The 14,765-nt window shown below is 40.6% G+C and overlaps 1 protein-coding gene across 1 annotated transcript; it reads left to right on the top strand.

Moving 5' to 3' along the window:
• The first annotated feature begins 481 nt into the window (after window positions 1–481).
• On the top strand, window positions 482–12,116 carry MRPS15 (mitochondrial ribosomal protein S15). The gene is made up of 7 exons (XM_029283280.1): window positions 482–488; window positions 976–1,051; window positions 3,546–3,594; window positions 5,045–5,129; window positions 6,991–7,049; window positions 11,144–11,335; window positions 11,911–12,116. The coding sequence occupies exons 1-7, from the start codon at window positions 482–484 to the stop codon at window positions 12,016–12,018; spliced, it is 576 nt and encodes a 191-aa protein (XP_029139113.1). The 3' UTR covers window positions 12,019–12,116.
• The last annotated feature ends 2,649 nt before the right edge of the window (window positions 12,117–14,765 follow it).

Below are 14,765 nucleotides of genomic sequence, written 5' to 3'. Positions count from 1 at the left end.
AAGAGTCTTTCCATTGGGATTCTCATTCCTGGCCGCTTCTCTGCAGGCTGGTTTAAAAGAGGGCAGGAACTGAATAACATCTGGTACAATATATTCACGGTATAAATTCGCCTGCCCTGTTTCAGTTTCGCGTGCCCGGGAACCCAGCGCTTTTGTTCGATCGTGCATAAAAATATCTCGAAAACACTGCCCTGAGGTTAAAAACAAGCAAGCACCTGGCTTGTGAGCCTTTTTCTTCTTCTCCGTCTTCTTGAAGGGCAGGCAAGGAGAAAAACCACCTGGTTCTTCAAAATCGGAAAAAATGCTCTTAGACTAACAGGCTACTTAATCTCCCCACACAGAGTCTGGTTTATTTTTGTTACTACATGACTTCCAGCAAGAAGATGGTACTGCAGTGTCTCAGCGTGTTGTTCTGAACTGGTTCTGTATACATTTTTTGTCTTTTCAGGGAACAGCCCTTTCCTCCAAATAATCAGAAAATATGCCAGGCCTGTCCGGAAAAAAAAAGAAGGTATATATTATAAATTGTTCAGCTTGGTTCTCATTGTGCCTTCAGGGCGGAAAGGCAGAACATAAATTAGTAAACGGTTGGTTTGGATTCTGGTTGCTGAGGATTCTTTGTTTCTATGGATTTGAATCTTTGTCCGTAATCCCAAGCCCTGATCCACTGAAATGGAAAAATAAAAGGTGATAGTAAATTGTGGTACCTCCCTCCCTTTCATATCAATAAACACATTGGCTCAGAAAATTGGAGGGCTGGATTTGCTTCTGACTTCCTAGCAATTGATCTTACAAAAGTAGCAATTTCTTCCACTTCTTTCTCCTTACCACCAGTGAATTGAGGGGGACCTTGAAACTCTTAAAATTCCATTTTGGGGGTATCTACAGATACTTGTTTGGCCACTATAGAAAAATAATTGCTGAACAAAAATTTATAACAAGAGAACAATTCTGTTTCAAGCCCTTTCTTTTTAGCTATCTCCAGCCATTTGGATGATCTGCCTGGTACAACGCTGAGGAAAGATTATGCCAATGTCTCAGCTATAGACAAGTAAGATTTGCAGGGATTGGTGGGAAATGGGGGGGGGGGAAGAGGGGAACAGAGTTTCTAGTGCCTCTTGGTAACAATTCTGTCATCTGCCTTATTTTACAGTTGGAAGGAAAAAAGCTCCCAAGATACAATCACACAAAATACCCACCCTTCATATATGATCTGTTAATATTCTCTGGGGGGGGAAATGGTCCCTTCAGCATTACTTTTTTTAAAATATATATATAAATATTAATTTTCTAGTTTTACAATCAAACACTTAATAGACAAAGTGTTGTCTGGGTCCGTTAGTAATTCAGTTGTATATAGTAACTTCTTCAATCTAGATCCAATATTACACCATCAAATATTTCTCTATTCTTCCGGTAATACCTGTTTTCCCACACTAGACAAATACAATTCTTATTGTTATTAATAAATATACAATTGAATATCAACATCTTTGTTTCATTTTTCTCATAATATCAATAATGTTAGTTTTAGATAACTTTTCTAACCAAAATATATCTTAATTGCATTTGCACTTAATATCCATATGTTCAATCAGTATCCTGTTTTCGCTTTTTTAAAAAAAAAATAATTTCCCATCAGTGTTCAAAATGTCTATTGTTTATAATTTCAAAGTAAGTTATATTTGGGTAACTAAAAGCTTCCCTTATTCAAACTTCTTAACGTTTTCCTGTTTCCCTTCTTGTACCAAAATCTAATATTCTAGTTACAAATACTTCTATTTCTAGCAATTATCTATTCTCCACCGTATTCAGACATCTAGTTAATATAATATCCTACCTAATGGATCAAAACCTCTATTTTCTTCCTTTGCCAACTAACTTTCCAAGTCAATGCATTTGAATCATCAAGTAATTTTTCCTCTGTTTTTGTGTATATTGTTTGGAATAAGAAAGACTATTTAGTTAAAGTATTTTTGGAAAAACGAACCCATTGATATTCATTAAACAGCCTCCATCCTTCTCCAATTCCCCACAGTTCTCCTAACAGTTCTGTCTTCCATTCAATCAGTTCCTCTTCCTTTTCCTCAAATATGTCCTGAATTCTTGATTGGTAAGATGTCTTTTCCATTTCCGATATTATCGCTCCGTCTTCTAGTTCTTCAGTTGTCTGAATCTATTGGTTGGTTCCTTCCTTTAGGTCCTCAATCTTTGGATCTGCTTACTCTAGTTTTCCTTCTATTTTCTGGGTTGCTAGTTCCTTCTTTGTAGTCATGTTCTGGGTTTGTAAATTTAGATTAGAAAATTGTTCTTTTATCTCCTTTGTGTTATTTTTAGTCTCATCATGAGCTAAAGCAATAGTCTCTTGTATTGATTTTAACATGGAGAGAATTTCTTTCTGATCTTCATCCATATTTTCTTGGTAGTATGTCAAACTGAAGACTTTGGGGACAGGTGTTAGAGATGGTCTTTTACCATTTAAAGCTGAGTATGGGACATCCATTTCATTTTTTGTAGGTGGTCTTTATAATAAAAATTGCTCATCAATCAAGGATTTGTAATCCAAAATACTCCATCATCTCAAGCAATGAAGTGTATTTCTCCTGCAGGGAAATAGTTCCACAACACAGCTCTAAAAGTCAGGTAATATTTATATTCGTAGTTCAGTTTCAAAATAATTCATCGTCTCTGCCACATCATAAGCAGCCCCAAATATTTATTTTCCCTTTTCCCAGCTGTGAAAGCTTTCAAGGTTAGCAAGAGTCTTATCTAAATCTGGGCTTCAAGCCAAGTGTCCTTTAGGCATAACAAATTGTGGTGCCATAATTTGCCACTAAATGTCATTAGCACCGTTTTCCAGCTTTTTAAATCCCAATTTGTAATATAAACTTTTCAAATCTCTTAAAAAAAAAAGTCTCAAAAGCACTTTTAGTCCCCAAATTTCAAAGCCATAAATGTACATTAATTCCAAATTGATCTTGTAATTTTCTCTATTTCCCCCAAGTAATTAATTCACCACTTTTCTTTTTCTGAGGGAATGGGGTGGAGATTCCCCTTCCCTCTCTCATCGGGGAGGGTGCTTTGGGCAATTATTTCCAGGAAGAAGTCCTAAAGTTATAAAGGTCTCACACAGTTTCATCCACATTGCTGAAAGGTTGCTTGTTAGTGCTTATTGTCTTCCGTTGTCAGCAGCTTCTGACTGGCTACACGAATGTAGCCAGTCTTTCCCCCATCAGTTTGGAGGGCTTCCTCGGATCAAACGGAAGGGCCGCCGCTCTCCCACGATCAACGAGGGTCCCATCCTTGCTTGTTGCCTCTACGGGGCAACTTTCAACCCTTTCCAGGGTCCCCAGCAGGGCGAAATCGACCATGAAAGATGGAGCCCCGTCTCCCTGCGCCGCTTCCGCTGCAACTTCAAAACCGGAAGCCCCTTCAGCATTACTTTTAATTTCCTTTGCTGCATCCTAAAAACCATTTGATGCCAGTGGAAAATGCTAAACCCCTCAGGAGATAAATAATAATAATAAATCTGTGCTTTCCTGCAGGGTGGATGATGTTGTCAGAAGAATGCTGTCTCTGGAAATGGCAAGTCAGGTTAGTTTTTGTTTTCCTTTTATAGAAAGTTTGGGATTTACCAGCAAATACTGCTACAAAATAACCCTTTAGATCACCTTAGGTCAGGGAACAGACATCACAGGAGCTACCAGAACTGTTTTATTGTTTTAGGCCCGAGGGTATAATAATAGAATATGAAAAGCCTGTCAAAATTTTTCTCTCTCCTTTTGTTCTAAAGAAAATTAAGAAGGAGTTTTCTTCATCTCCTGTCTCTCTGGGCTCAGCTGATGTAATGGTCACTGAATTTCTTTTTCAAGGCGGTTCTCCTTCATTATTACTATCTTGTGAGAGTTCCACAATTTACCTTTGTAAAGTATCTGCCACGTTTGCCTGATAGAGTGATCAGTATTAATTGCTTTCAGTACTGCCTTCACTTTGTTTAAATCAAAAACATGGTATTGTATAGTTCAAAAGCAGGGTATTGAGTTGAATTTTTCAATAGGTGTGTATTTTTTTAATTCATAGAATGCAAAACATTTCAAATCAAGCATCTGGAGATTGTAATACTTTGTTTCAAAAGAGAAACAGTCTTTCATGTTGTTATCCCATTTAGCATTAGTATACAGGTAGTCCTCAGATTATGACCATTCAGGACCATTCAGAGTTATAATTGTGCTGAACAAGGAGGATTTATGGTGGGTCTTGACGTTTCAGCTTTCACAATGTCCCCACAGTCATGAGATTACCATTTCTACTCAGAGTTGCTTTGGATAGTGAAATGGGCACTATATAAACGTAATAAATAAAATTTCTAATGTTCCCTGCTAGCTTCCCACAAGTAAAGTCAGTGGGAAAGTCGGCAAGAAGTCGGAAGTTATGATCACATGAAATCCTTGCTTAATGATCTGTGCAGTCCTCATGACAGCAACCAAGACTGCTGGAATTGCCATTGTTAAGTGATGTGATTACGTGACATGCTTTACAATTGAATTGCTTAGCATCAGAATTCCTGGTCCCAATTGCTGTTGTAAGCTAAGGACTGCCTGTATACCAACAGTCATGATGTTTGTGAACCTTCAGTGTTCTTCATGATTGTGTTTGCAGAACATACTTAATCAGCTGACCAAATCAACCCATTTCTGAGTTTGTATAATTCTTCTTAATCATAAATTTGATTAGTACAATAATACCAAGTCACAACAATTGTAACAAAAGTTTTTGAATGAAAAGAATCTTAGTATGCTTTATAAATCTCAGATGCAACTGATTTGATTAAGTGTGAACAGTCCATATACGATTTTATGGGTTCTGTGATAGCAAAATTCCCACTTCCTTCTATAGTAGGCAAGTAACTTTGAGGCCCTTTCCCTCAGGATTTTCATCTGAAGCCCTAAATGGAGCTGTACTAACATGCTGTATATGTTGAGAAACTGTCCGAAATGTTGACCTCCATTCCCCAAGTATCACCAATGTCTTCTTGTGCCTGTAGAGGGAAAAAGTGAAAATGAAGAAAGAGCAGCTGGCAGCCAAAGTCCGCAGGAACCCAAATGACTGTGGATCTGCAGAGGTTCAAGGTAGGCAGAAATGTGGAAGCTATCCCTCCTCCCCCTTAGCTCCACAGCTGCCAGGAAGACTGGGCATCACCCAATTGTGTTTTGGAAGGGCCTAATGGACATCTGGAGAGTTATGATTTTCAATTTGTAACTGTTTTCAGGAACTGGTCAAGCAGATGGAAAAAAAATCTCCACTGCAGTAGCTGTACTTGTCTGTGGAAGGGTGGATGTGAAGTATTGTTGGATACATCTGAAAGTTGACTCATTCCTTTTCATATAAAAGGAAAATTTTATATGTTTTCTTTTCTATTTCCCCAACATCAGAGTCTATACTTCTGCCAGTGTAATTGGATACAGTTGCTTTGTATAATTAACGAGAATATATATGTTTTCTTAATGGCCTCTAAGTTTAGAATGTAGGTGGTTTGAATTAGGTTGTGTGTGTTTGTGTGTGTCAGTTTTTTTTTCATTTCTTATAAGACTCAGTGCCTTGTATCTGTCAGGACCCACTTCAACTAATCATCCAAGAAAGCAGAACTCTTGAAACAGGCATTGCCTCAAAAGGAACTTTTATTAGGGACTAGTCATAGCAGGGAATGTAAGGCGAGATCTGAAGAAAAGCCTGCATGAATGATATAATTAAAGCAAGCAATATGCCCCCTCCTGCCAAAGTCATAATGTCCGTTTGAACTCCAGCCAATCCACAGGTGGCCTGGTGAGCAGCTGACTTGCACGCAACTCAAGGTCTTCTCCAGCTTTCTTTCCTTGCAACTGTCTCCTAGATAAGGAGAAGCATTCCATACTCAGGAGGAGGAGGAGGAGGCCAGACCAAGAAAGAGGAAAAGGAAAGTTACCAACATATTCCCCCCATGCACCCCCTCCTCCAACAGAATGGCAGGCCCCAGAAGAAGAAAGGCAAAAGAGAAGAGGCGAGGGGTTTGGGGGATCTGACAGTATCCCACCCTAGCAGGAATTTGGCATGACATCCAAGATGAATGCTTCTTCCCCCTCCTCTTCTCAAGCAAACCTGAATTATATTCAACAATAATTTCACCATTTACCCAGAAGCAGATAAATTGTTGCTGCTGTTCCTTTCTGTTTTGGCCTCTGGCAGAGAAAAGAAGTGGTGCCTGATTCACAGATCTTTGAAAGAATAAGTCAAAGGAGATGGAGGATATTTTATCTTCCAAGAGATGTGGTAGTCACCCATTTATGCCTCTGACTATGTAAAGTGTTTATTTTCAACTTCATTCAAAACGATTTCCTGAAAACTTATATAAGACAGTTTAAAATACTGATTAAGGGGCCAAGAGACTTTAGGACAACCGCACTCTCTCAGTCCAATCCACCTCATGGGGTTATTATTCCAGGACAAATAGGAGGTGGGAGCATTGGATGCATCATCTTGCACAAATGTTTTGTTGTACAAAATAAAAGGGATGTAAAATCTAATAATAAATTTAAAAAATAAGATCAATAGTAATTACTTTATACAAATACCTATCTACAGGCTTTTTGTATCAAAAAATGCAACATAAAAGGAAAAGGAATGAGAGAAGGAAGAGGCAATGAATTCTTAAAGAATATAGTGCTTATGATGATTGGTTGGACTAGAAATAATTGAGATGCCTAGTAGAGCTGATTATTCTGCTGATATGGTCCTACTTCCTGTTTTCACACCTCTCCCTCGACTTCTTTCAGTAGAACAAAGAAACAACAGGGAACTAACTCAATTCCCACATGTAAGACTGTGCTCCCTTTCACCGAAAAGAAAAGCTGCCTCTTAAAAGCATGTCTGGCTGCTAATGTTCATGTGTACTCTTTAAAATAGGAGAAGAAAATATAATAGGAGCTTTTCTAACTTTTTTTCTTAATGTTCTAGTTGCCCACCTGACAGCCATGATCCGCACCCTCAAAGAACATCTGCATATGCACCCCAAGGTACGATTTTTTAAAGCATTTCAGCTGCTTGTTATGTAACCTCCATAAAGACTGTGTCTCCTAAACCAGCAGATTTTATTGAAAAGCACTGCAATCAAATGGATGGCAGAGAATTGGATTTCTGGCAGTCCTTTTTGAATGTAAATATCTTCAGATGCAAAGTAGTTCATTCTTCAAATAAACCTCACAAAATTCTATATAGATGCATACCCATCACACTATTGTTTTCTTATGGAGCTGCTAGATGATGTTCCTTAAGAGACGAGATCTGGAGAAGCTAATGAGAGAAGGGGGGAAGCTAAAACCAACGGCTATTTCTCACCCTTTGTTCTCACCTTGCAAACTGTCCTTGTTTTCCATCGTCCATCTATCATCTTGTACATTGTTCTTTCATCATTAAAATTTTGAACTTTTCTTTTTTGAGGACCCAAAGGTGCTTTTTTAAAAGGGAATTGGACCTTCTTCATTTTTCCTTGAAGTCATTTCACTTCTTCAGTTCTAATTGAAGTGTCTTGGATGAGAAGCGAAACGTCTTCAAGGAAAAAAACAAAGTCTAGTTGCCTTTTGAAAAAAGCAGCTTTGGGACAACCATGATCTGGATGACTGAGAATCTCCACAGACATCTTTTTTGAGTATTTCAAAACAGCATCCAACCATACCTTGCTCAGTCTTCCCTTTCCTCACAATCCATTCACTCCTCCTTCATGAATTTATTTTGCAATTCAATTTTCATTCATTTTATCTACCATGTATGACCAAGCTGTCCAAAAATATATATTTTCTAATGGTCTGTCACTTCTATATTTAGTCCTCATTTATCATCTTTTTGTTTTCAATCAACTTTTTATGTTTCTCTTAGCATGTCTACCTCTCATTTCCTAATATAGTAACAAAATGGACAGAAAAACACTTGCAAACAGCCACCTTTTTTATTTTTTTCAACAAACATTCCTTTAAAAAGTCACATGTATCCATTACCTTTCCACCGGTACTTCTTAAATGTTATCCTTCTTACACCTTTAGGGGCACAAATTGTTCCTTTTTTGCCATTTAAAGTTTACTTTGTCAAATATAAGGTTTTGGTACCTTAATTATTAGATCATACTGTCTAAAGTTTCTTGCAAATTTTTCAGTTCTCAGCCACAAATACAGTATCATCTGCATGCAAATGTTCGTGCAGATTCACACTCCCACACTGCATATCTCTGATATCACCATTATTCCTTATACATTTAGCCATAAATGCATCAAACAGTCAAGGGAATCTCCCACATCCTTGCCTGACTGTCTGTTCAATGTTGGATTGCCCCCTTCCATTTTTTTCTCAGTCATCCTTCACAGGTAATCATCGAATTATGACAGTTCACTTAGCGATGGTTCAAAGTTACATCACTCCCATAAGAACTTATGACACCGTCCTAAAGTTATGAATGTTGCAGCACCACTGCAGTCATTCATCCTTACAACTGACCACAGAGACACTGCAACATTTCCCCTGCCTATTTCCCCTCCCCCCCCCAGGACTTAACAGGCACTGGGCCTATGGATACTCACTTTGCAAAGATCTCCATGATCAGGTGAGCTGTCTCCAGCCTCTCTACTGTGGTTTTTATGCCGGCTCCCGGAGCTCTAATAGAGCAGTGAGAGCAGAGTCAGAGCGGGACCAGCGGGACCCTAGGGAAGAATGAGGTATATTAGTAGGTGGGAGGAGGCCAAGTTCGTTGGCAAGCTGAGAAGCAATAATGGTCACAACAGCATAATTGCGCTTAGAATTTGACATTTATGTTTTGTCATTTCATTAAGCATCATTTTATATAGATTGTGATTACTCAGGGCACAGCACAGAGGCAATGCAGTCAGCTGGCAATTCAAACCGCCCTTTAATTGCTCCAAATTTTCCCCAAATGCTCCCACGTTTCTGGCAAGCCTCCAAACAAGGAAGACACACACACCTTCAACCGCCTCTGGCTGCAAATAGTTTCACATACAGTCTGATTAGGAGAGGAATTTACTCAAGGCCACGGAGATAACAAGGAATGACACATAAATCATAAACCTAACACGCTTGCCTGAGCAGTTTCAAAAGGGAAGCCAAAATACAGTCCAAGATCTTTGAACATCCAAGCAACGTTGTCAGCCAGTCCAATGGTCAGAGTTTCCGGGTTTCCAAGCAGAAGTCACAGAACAAGAGATCAGCAACAACACACACAAAACTCCAAGGAATCAGCATTTGTTCCCGACAAATGCCTCTCCCCACAGCGTCTCCTTAAATCTCAGTATCCAGGTGTGTCTTGTGGAGAGGGGCAGGATGCTCTCCTCCTGAGTAGTTGAGCTTGCCTGCATTGTTCCCTCCTTCTCTCTCCGTGCTCTAGGATCAGGTTGGGGTGGCCCTTGCTCATCGCCTGAACTCTGTCTCTCCTGTTCATCCTGTCCCAATCCTGAAAGGCCCTGGCCTGCCTCGGCCTGCTCTTCCCCACATTCCTCTGAAACCAATGACACCTCTCCCTCCAGGGAGGCATGACACAGATTCTGTTAATGTAACCATGGAATTCTGTAAGATTGTTTTTTTTTCATTTGTTTTCAGGCAGCCTCTCTCCATTCATTCTGTAATGAGAATAATCTGTCTTCTAATATTATTCAGGATTCAGCCTTTTCCCCCCTACATTTATTCTTCTTTCACTCCAATTTCTTTTGGGGTTTTTTCTTCCATATCCAGTTTTCCCCAAAATTCATTCTTGATGCTACCAAAAACTAATTGCTATCACATTCAAAACTTTGTATCATTCTTGCATTGTTGTTTTAGCCATCCAGTCATCTCTGACTCTGTGACTTTATAGGCAAGTGCTCTCCAGGCTACCCTGTCAAGCAGAGCTTCTTTCAGTTGTTCATCTTTTTATCGGCTTTGATGGAATCAAGCCAGTGTGTTCTTTGCTTGCCCTTTCTTCTAGATGCCCTAAATATTCCTAGCATCACTGACCTCTCTAATTAATTTGTATGCATGACATGACCAAAGTAAATGAAATCAAAGTCAATCATTCTTGTATATCACTCACTAGTTTTCTCAAATTTTATTCACAGATGATCCAGCCAGTTATGCTTTTAAATTCATTTTTTTTTTCATGTGTAGAGTTAGGCTTAAAACAAACATAGCCTTTTCTAAACAGATACTCCTCAGTCTCCTTTTCATTCATGCCAGATAGTTGTGGAGTGGGCAGTGCTGAAGCTGGGGGCAGCAGTGAAACAGCACATCTTCCAGGGCAGTTGCAGGGATGAATTTATTATTTTTAAAAAAACATCAGCTGGCCACATATTGTATGGCCTGCTCTGTGGATTCCTTCTTTCATACGTACCCATAACAATCAAGTTGATGTGAATTAGTACTTCCCAAAGTACATTTTAGGCATAATTAAGCCTACACCTTCCTTTCCCTGCATATATCCAATAATTCCATAAGAGTAGACCATCTTCATTCAACTCTGTTGCATCTTCCCACTTTCATCATTTCACAAAGATACATCATGCCTATTTTTCTTTTGGTCATTTAATTTGATTATTTGTGCCCCTTGCATGCACTCTTCTGGCATTCCAAATTTCAGTTTTCCAATAGCAAGGTCATCAATAGATATATTGATATTGACCACCATCACCATAAAACTTTACATTAACATGGAAATGGAGTTCAGGTTACCAGCCTGAATTGTTACTATGCCACATATTATGATGTTCCCTACTAACTCCTAGTCAGTCCTGGCATATTATGGCAAATTTCTAGTCCAAAGACTTCATTGCAAGTCAGTATTCTATTGCCTGCATCTCATAAACTAGACGATTACATGCTTTAGATCCAATTCTGAGAAGCATATTTTTAATACTGGTTTGTTTCTCAGAGATCACAGTATAATCAATAATATTCCTTATTCCCCAACACAGTGGGTTTTTTTCCTTCTAGGAAATTAGCAGTTGTTTATTATTGCTGCCTTTCAATAAACTTGCAAGTTTATTTAAATGCTGTCAGTAAATTATTAACCAGAAAGTTGAAAAATTAAAAGACTTGAATCCACGAATAATTCACTGAAGAGGCTATAACTTTCTAGGACAAGGTTAACCTTACCCGTATGATGATAGCCATTGACCGTCGGACTGTGTTGCTGAAATACCTACGTAATAACCACTATGATATCTTTGAGAATACATGCAAGCAGTTGGAAATTGAGTATTCACCTCCTCCACAATACCGGCGAAAAATCACACGGCGCGCAGTTGTCAAGAAGGAACTTCGAGCCATGGTAGGTTAAGAATGGCTGGCCGAAGGTGACCTACGGCAACTATGGGCAACTGCAGCTTGTATATCATAGAGAACTTGGTTTGGGATAGGCATGTTCTGCTCTTCTGCAGAGACTTCAGACAAGGAAAGAGGCTTGGAAGGCCACTTTCTTCAAGGATCCTGTCCAATAGGTGAACAGCATTTATGTCCCCAGTGTTAGAGTGGGTGGGTAAGGATAGCATGTAAGAGAGCAGGAAAGCATAGGCGGCATGGCTAAGTGAAGAAGTACATTCTCAGCAGCAGTGAACAGCTTGTGGATAGAGGCCCTGTCTTAATCTTTGCAGAAAATAGCATGACTTAGCCATAGCTTATTCCTTTGACCATTATCAGTTGGCTTCATGCTTCACATTCAGATAAAATGGAGCAAACTACATTATGGCTTGGTTTTTTACTGTCTCATTGTAGCAGTTGCAGCCATAGGAATGGGGACATTCTTGTATGGTGGCAATGGAAGCAGAAGCTGCTTATTTCTCTAGGGTGACAGGCATTTGGGTAGCTAAATCCCCAATTAAATCTCTCCTTCCCATTAATATTTAGGTCCATAAAGAGAAGCAAAAACTAAGAGCTCTGGAAAGATTGAAGCAAATGGAAAAGCAAGATGGAATAAGGGAGCAAGCTCAGCCAAAGGAGGAGACCCCAGGCTGAACTAGGCATACCTTCTGTCGATGAGAGGAGAAGCTCAAACCAAGGAACAAATTTTAAAGATAATAAAACATTGGACACCAACTTTTCATCTGCATCTATGTATGTGCACATATGCACACATCCTTTTTTTTTTTTTTTACTTCATGTATGCGTTTGAGGTGTAATAAGGATGTTAGATTGGGGATCTCCAAACTTGTCAACTTTAAGATTTGTGGACTTCAACTCTCAGAATTCCCCAGCCAACATAGATTCTGAGAGTTGAGGTTTACAAATCTTAAAAGTTGACAAGTTCGAAGACTCTTGTGTTAGACATTAGTTATTGTTCTATTTACCTAAATATTAGTAGGGATTGTTCTGCCATTCTCAGAGTTCAAGGAGGGAGATCCACCAAATTAGATGTAACCAAGAAGCATTATTCACTGTCCTCTTCCCACAGGACTCAGCCATGTACTACCAGCAGATGTCAAGTCCAGTGGCACCCTTGTTGTGATCAGTGCAAAACAGGATTTGTTTCCATCTTCTCAGAGTGCCTCGGTTTCTTTTTTAAGAATTGAAGTGGAGACCCTCAATTCATGAGTCAAAAATATTCCATTGTTTGGACAGAACTTGCGAGTTTATAACTGACCCAGCTTATTTTTTTTCCCTGAGTAGTCCATATAAAAATACTGAAAGACTGGCGGCTTTGGCCGAATGCAGCCTAAGAAATAGGAGCAGAACTAAGGCTCTTTTTTTTTTTTGCAAAGGATCTATTACATATCTCGGGTATTATTTCACAAAACTTGCTTTTTGTTTTCAATAAGCAGTAATGTGTAATTTAAAAAAAAATACTTTGAAATGTTCAAGACTGAGTGTTTACGTTGTTAGGATTTTTGAATTCCCCAGCTTTGTGCCATCAGTAACAGAGTTGGAAGGACTTTGGAGGTCTTCAGTCCAATACCCTGTACAAGTGTCCCCCTACACTGTTCTGGACAAATGGCTGTCAAATTTCTTCTTAAAAAATCTCCAGTGATGGAGTAGCCACGACTTCTGGAGGCAAGCCATTCCACCTATTAATTGTTCTCACTGTTAGGAATTTTCTCCTTAATTCTAGGTTGTTTCTCTACTTGATTAATTTCTATCCGTTGCTTCTTGTCCTGCCTTCAGGTGTTTTGGAGAATGGGTTGACCTCCTCTTCTTTGTAGGAGCCCCTTAGATACTGGAATACAGCTATCATGTCACCCCTAGTCCTTTTCATTCAACTAGACATACCCAATTCCTGCAACCATTCAAGATGTGTTGTGGTTATTTTGAACGCATCTTGAATGATACCAAATTTTGGGAGAGAAGCAAGGTGGCAGGTTCCTGGGATGTAGAAAGTTACCTGGGAATGCAATTCTTTCCCCTACATTAACCTTCCTACCTTCAGTGCTGGGGCAGACACTTGTACATATGTAATGTCAGTTGAGCTATTTGGGAAGAACAGCCTAGGAATCCAGGACCATAAGCAGTCTCCTCACCAGAGTTCTGATTTACAATCTGAAGCAGCAGGATCTACTCTCCGCCTTTGTCATAGCTGTCATTCTGCTGCTTGCTTCTCATTGCATCCTTTGCCAGGTTGACATCAGCAACGGCGGGGGGGGGGGGGNGGGGGGGGGGGGGGGGAAGGGTGAGAAATTGGAATGTGAGTGTTAGGGAGGGTTTGGCTTTGAAGCAGAGCCAGCCCTGACTATGAGGAGCTTTTACCGAGGAAGTTACGGAAACGATGTCTGCTCCAGGGAAAGAGCCAGAGCAGAGGAAGAACACTGGGGACAAGGCAGAGGGATCCCACAGGGGACCCAGGCAGCCCCAGTCATTGGTGCTCGTCCAAAGGTTGCAGGAGAATGGCCTGCGGTGCCAACTGGGAAAAACCCCACACGGCCCATAGTCCTGGGGAGTTGGACACTTGGGAGAAGTAGAAGAACCTTCCGCAGGGCCGAACAAGGTAAGGGGAGATCGCTGGAAGGCCTGATGCCCTATTAGATGGGAGGACCAGACCGACTGGAGAACCCCAAGTTCCATCTCCAGCAAAGCAGCGGAGCAGCTTCCAGGACCTGGAAGTATGGAACCCTCCCATTCAGGGAGCCGTTGCCATGCCTCCCAGCCCTGCAGCCCCACTGTGCTTGCAACTCCACCAATAGCTCCGCCCGCTGCCCGAGCAGCTACCATTCCTGCAGTTGCCCTGCCGATGGCTGCCCTGCTAGCACAGGCCCCACCCCTGGGCCTGGGAGATTGCCCTCCACCACCCCTGATGGTTACATTCGATGGGATGCCAAAGCGGCTGGCCTATTTCCTAACTCAAGTTGGGCATTACATGGTAACGCTATGGGGCCATGTACCCAGACAATGCTGCCTGCATTGACTATGTGGTCTTGTTGCTAGATGGAGATGCGACGGAATGGCCGGTGGCCTTCCACGATGATGCGCAGGAACTGGGGCATTTTGATACATTCATGAGAATCTTACAGCAAGGGTTTGAAGACCCCTACACAAATTAATGAGCTGAAACCCGCATTCGAAACATCAGGCAAGGGAAGGGGCGTTGTCTTACCTGAACGCCTTTTCTCAGCACGGAGATGGAGGATCCACAGAATGGGTGGAGACTGTATTCCTGCCCAATCAGATCAAGTCAGCCAAAGTTGTCACGCCCCGTCCTGGTTCCATTTCCCAGTCTTGACGCGAGCGTAGCCATTGACTGACCAAGAACGTACTGGCTCATAAACTAATCCTAG

Source organism: Protobothrops mucrosquamatus, unplaced genomic scaffold (genome assembly GCF_001527695.2).
Source record: "Protobothrops mucrosquamatus isolate PMUCROS unplaced genomic scaffold, P.Mucros_1.0 scaffold46, whole genome shotgun sequence".
Taxonomy (NCBI): domain Eukaryota; kingdom Metazoa; phylum Chordata; class Lepidosauria; order Squamata; family Viperidae; genus Protobothrops; species Protobothrops mucrosquamatus.
Note: the sequence above shows the minus strand (reverse complement) of the source record. Positions and strands in the feature narration are given on the sequence as shown.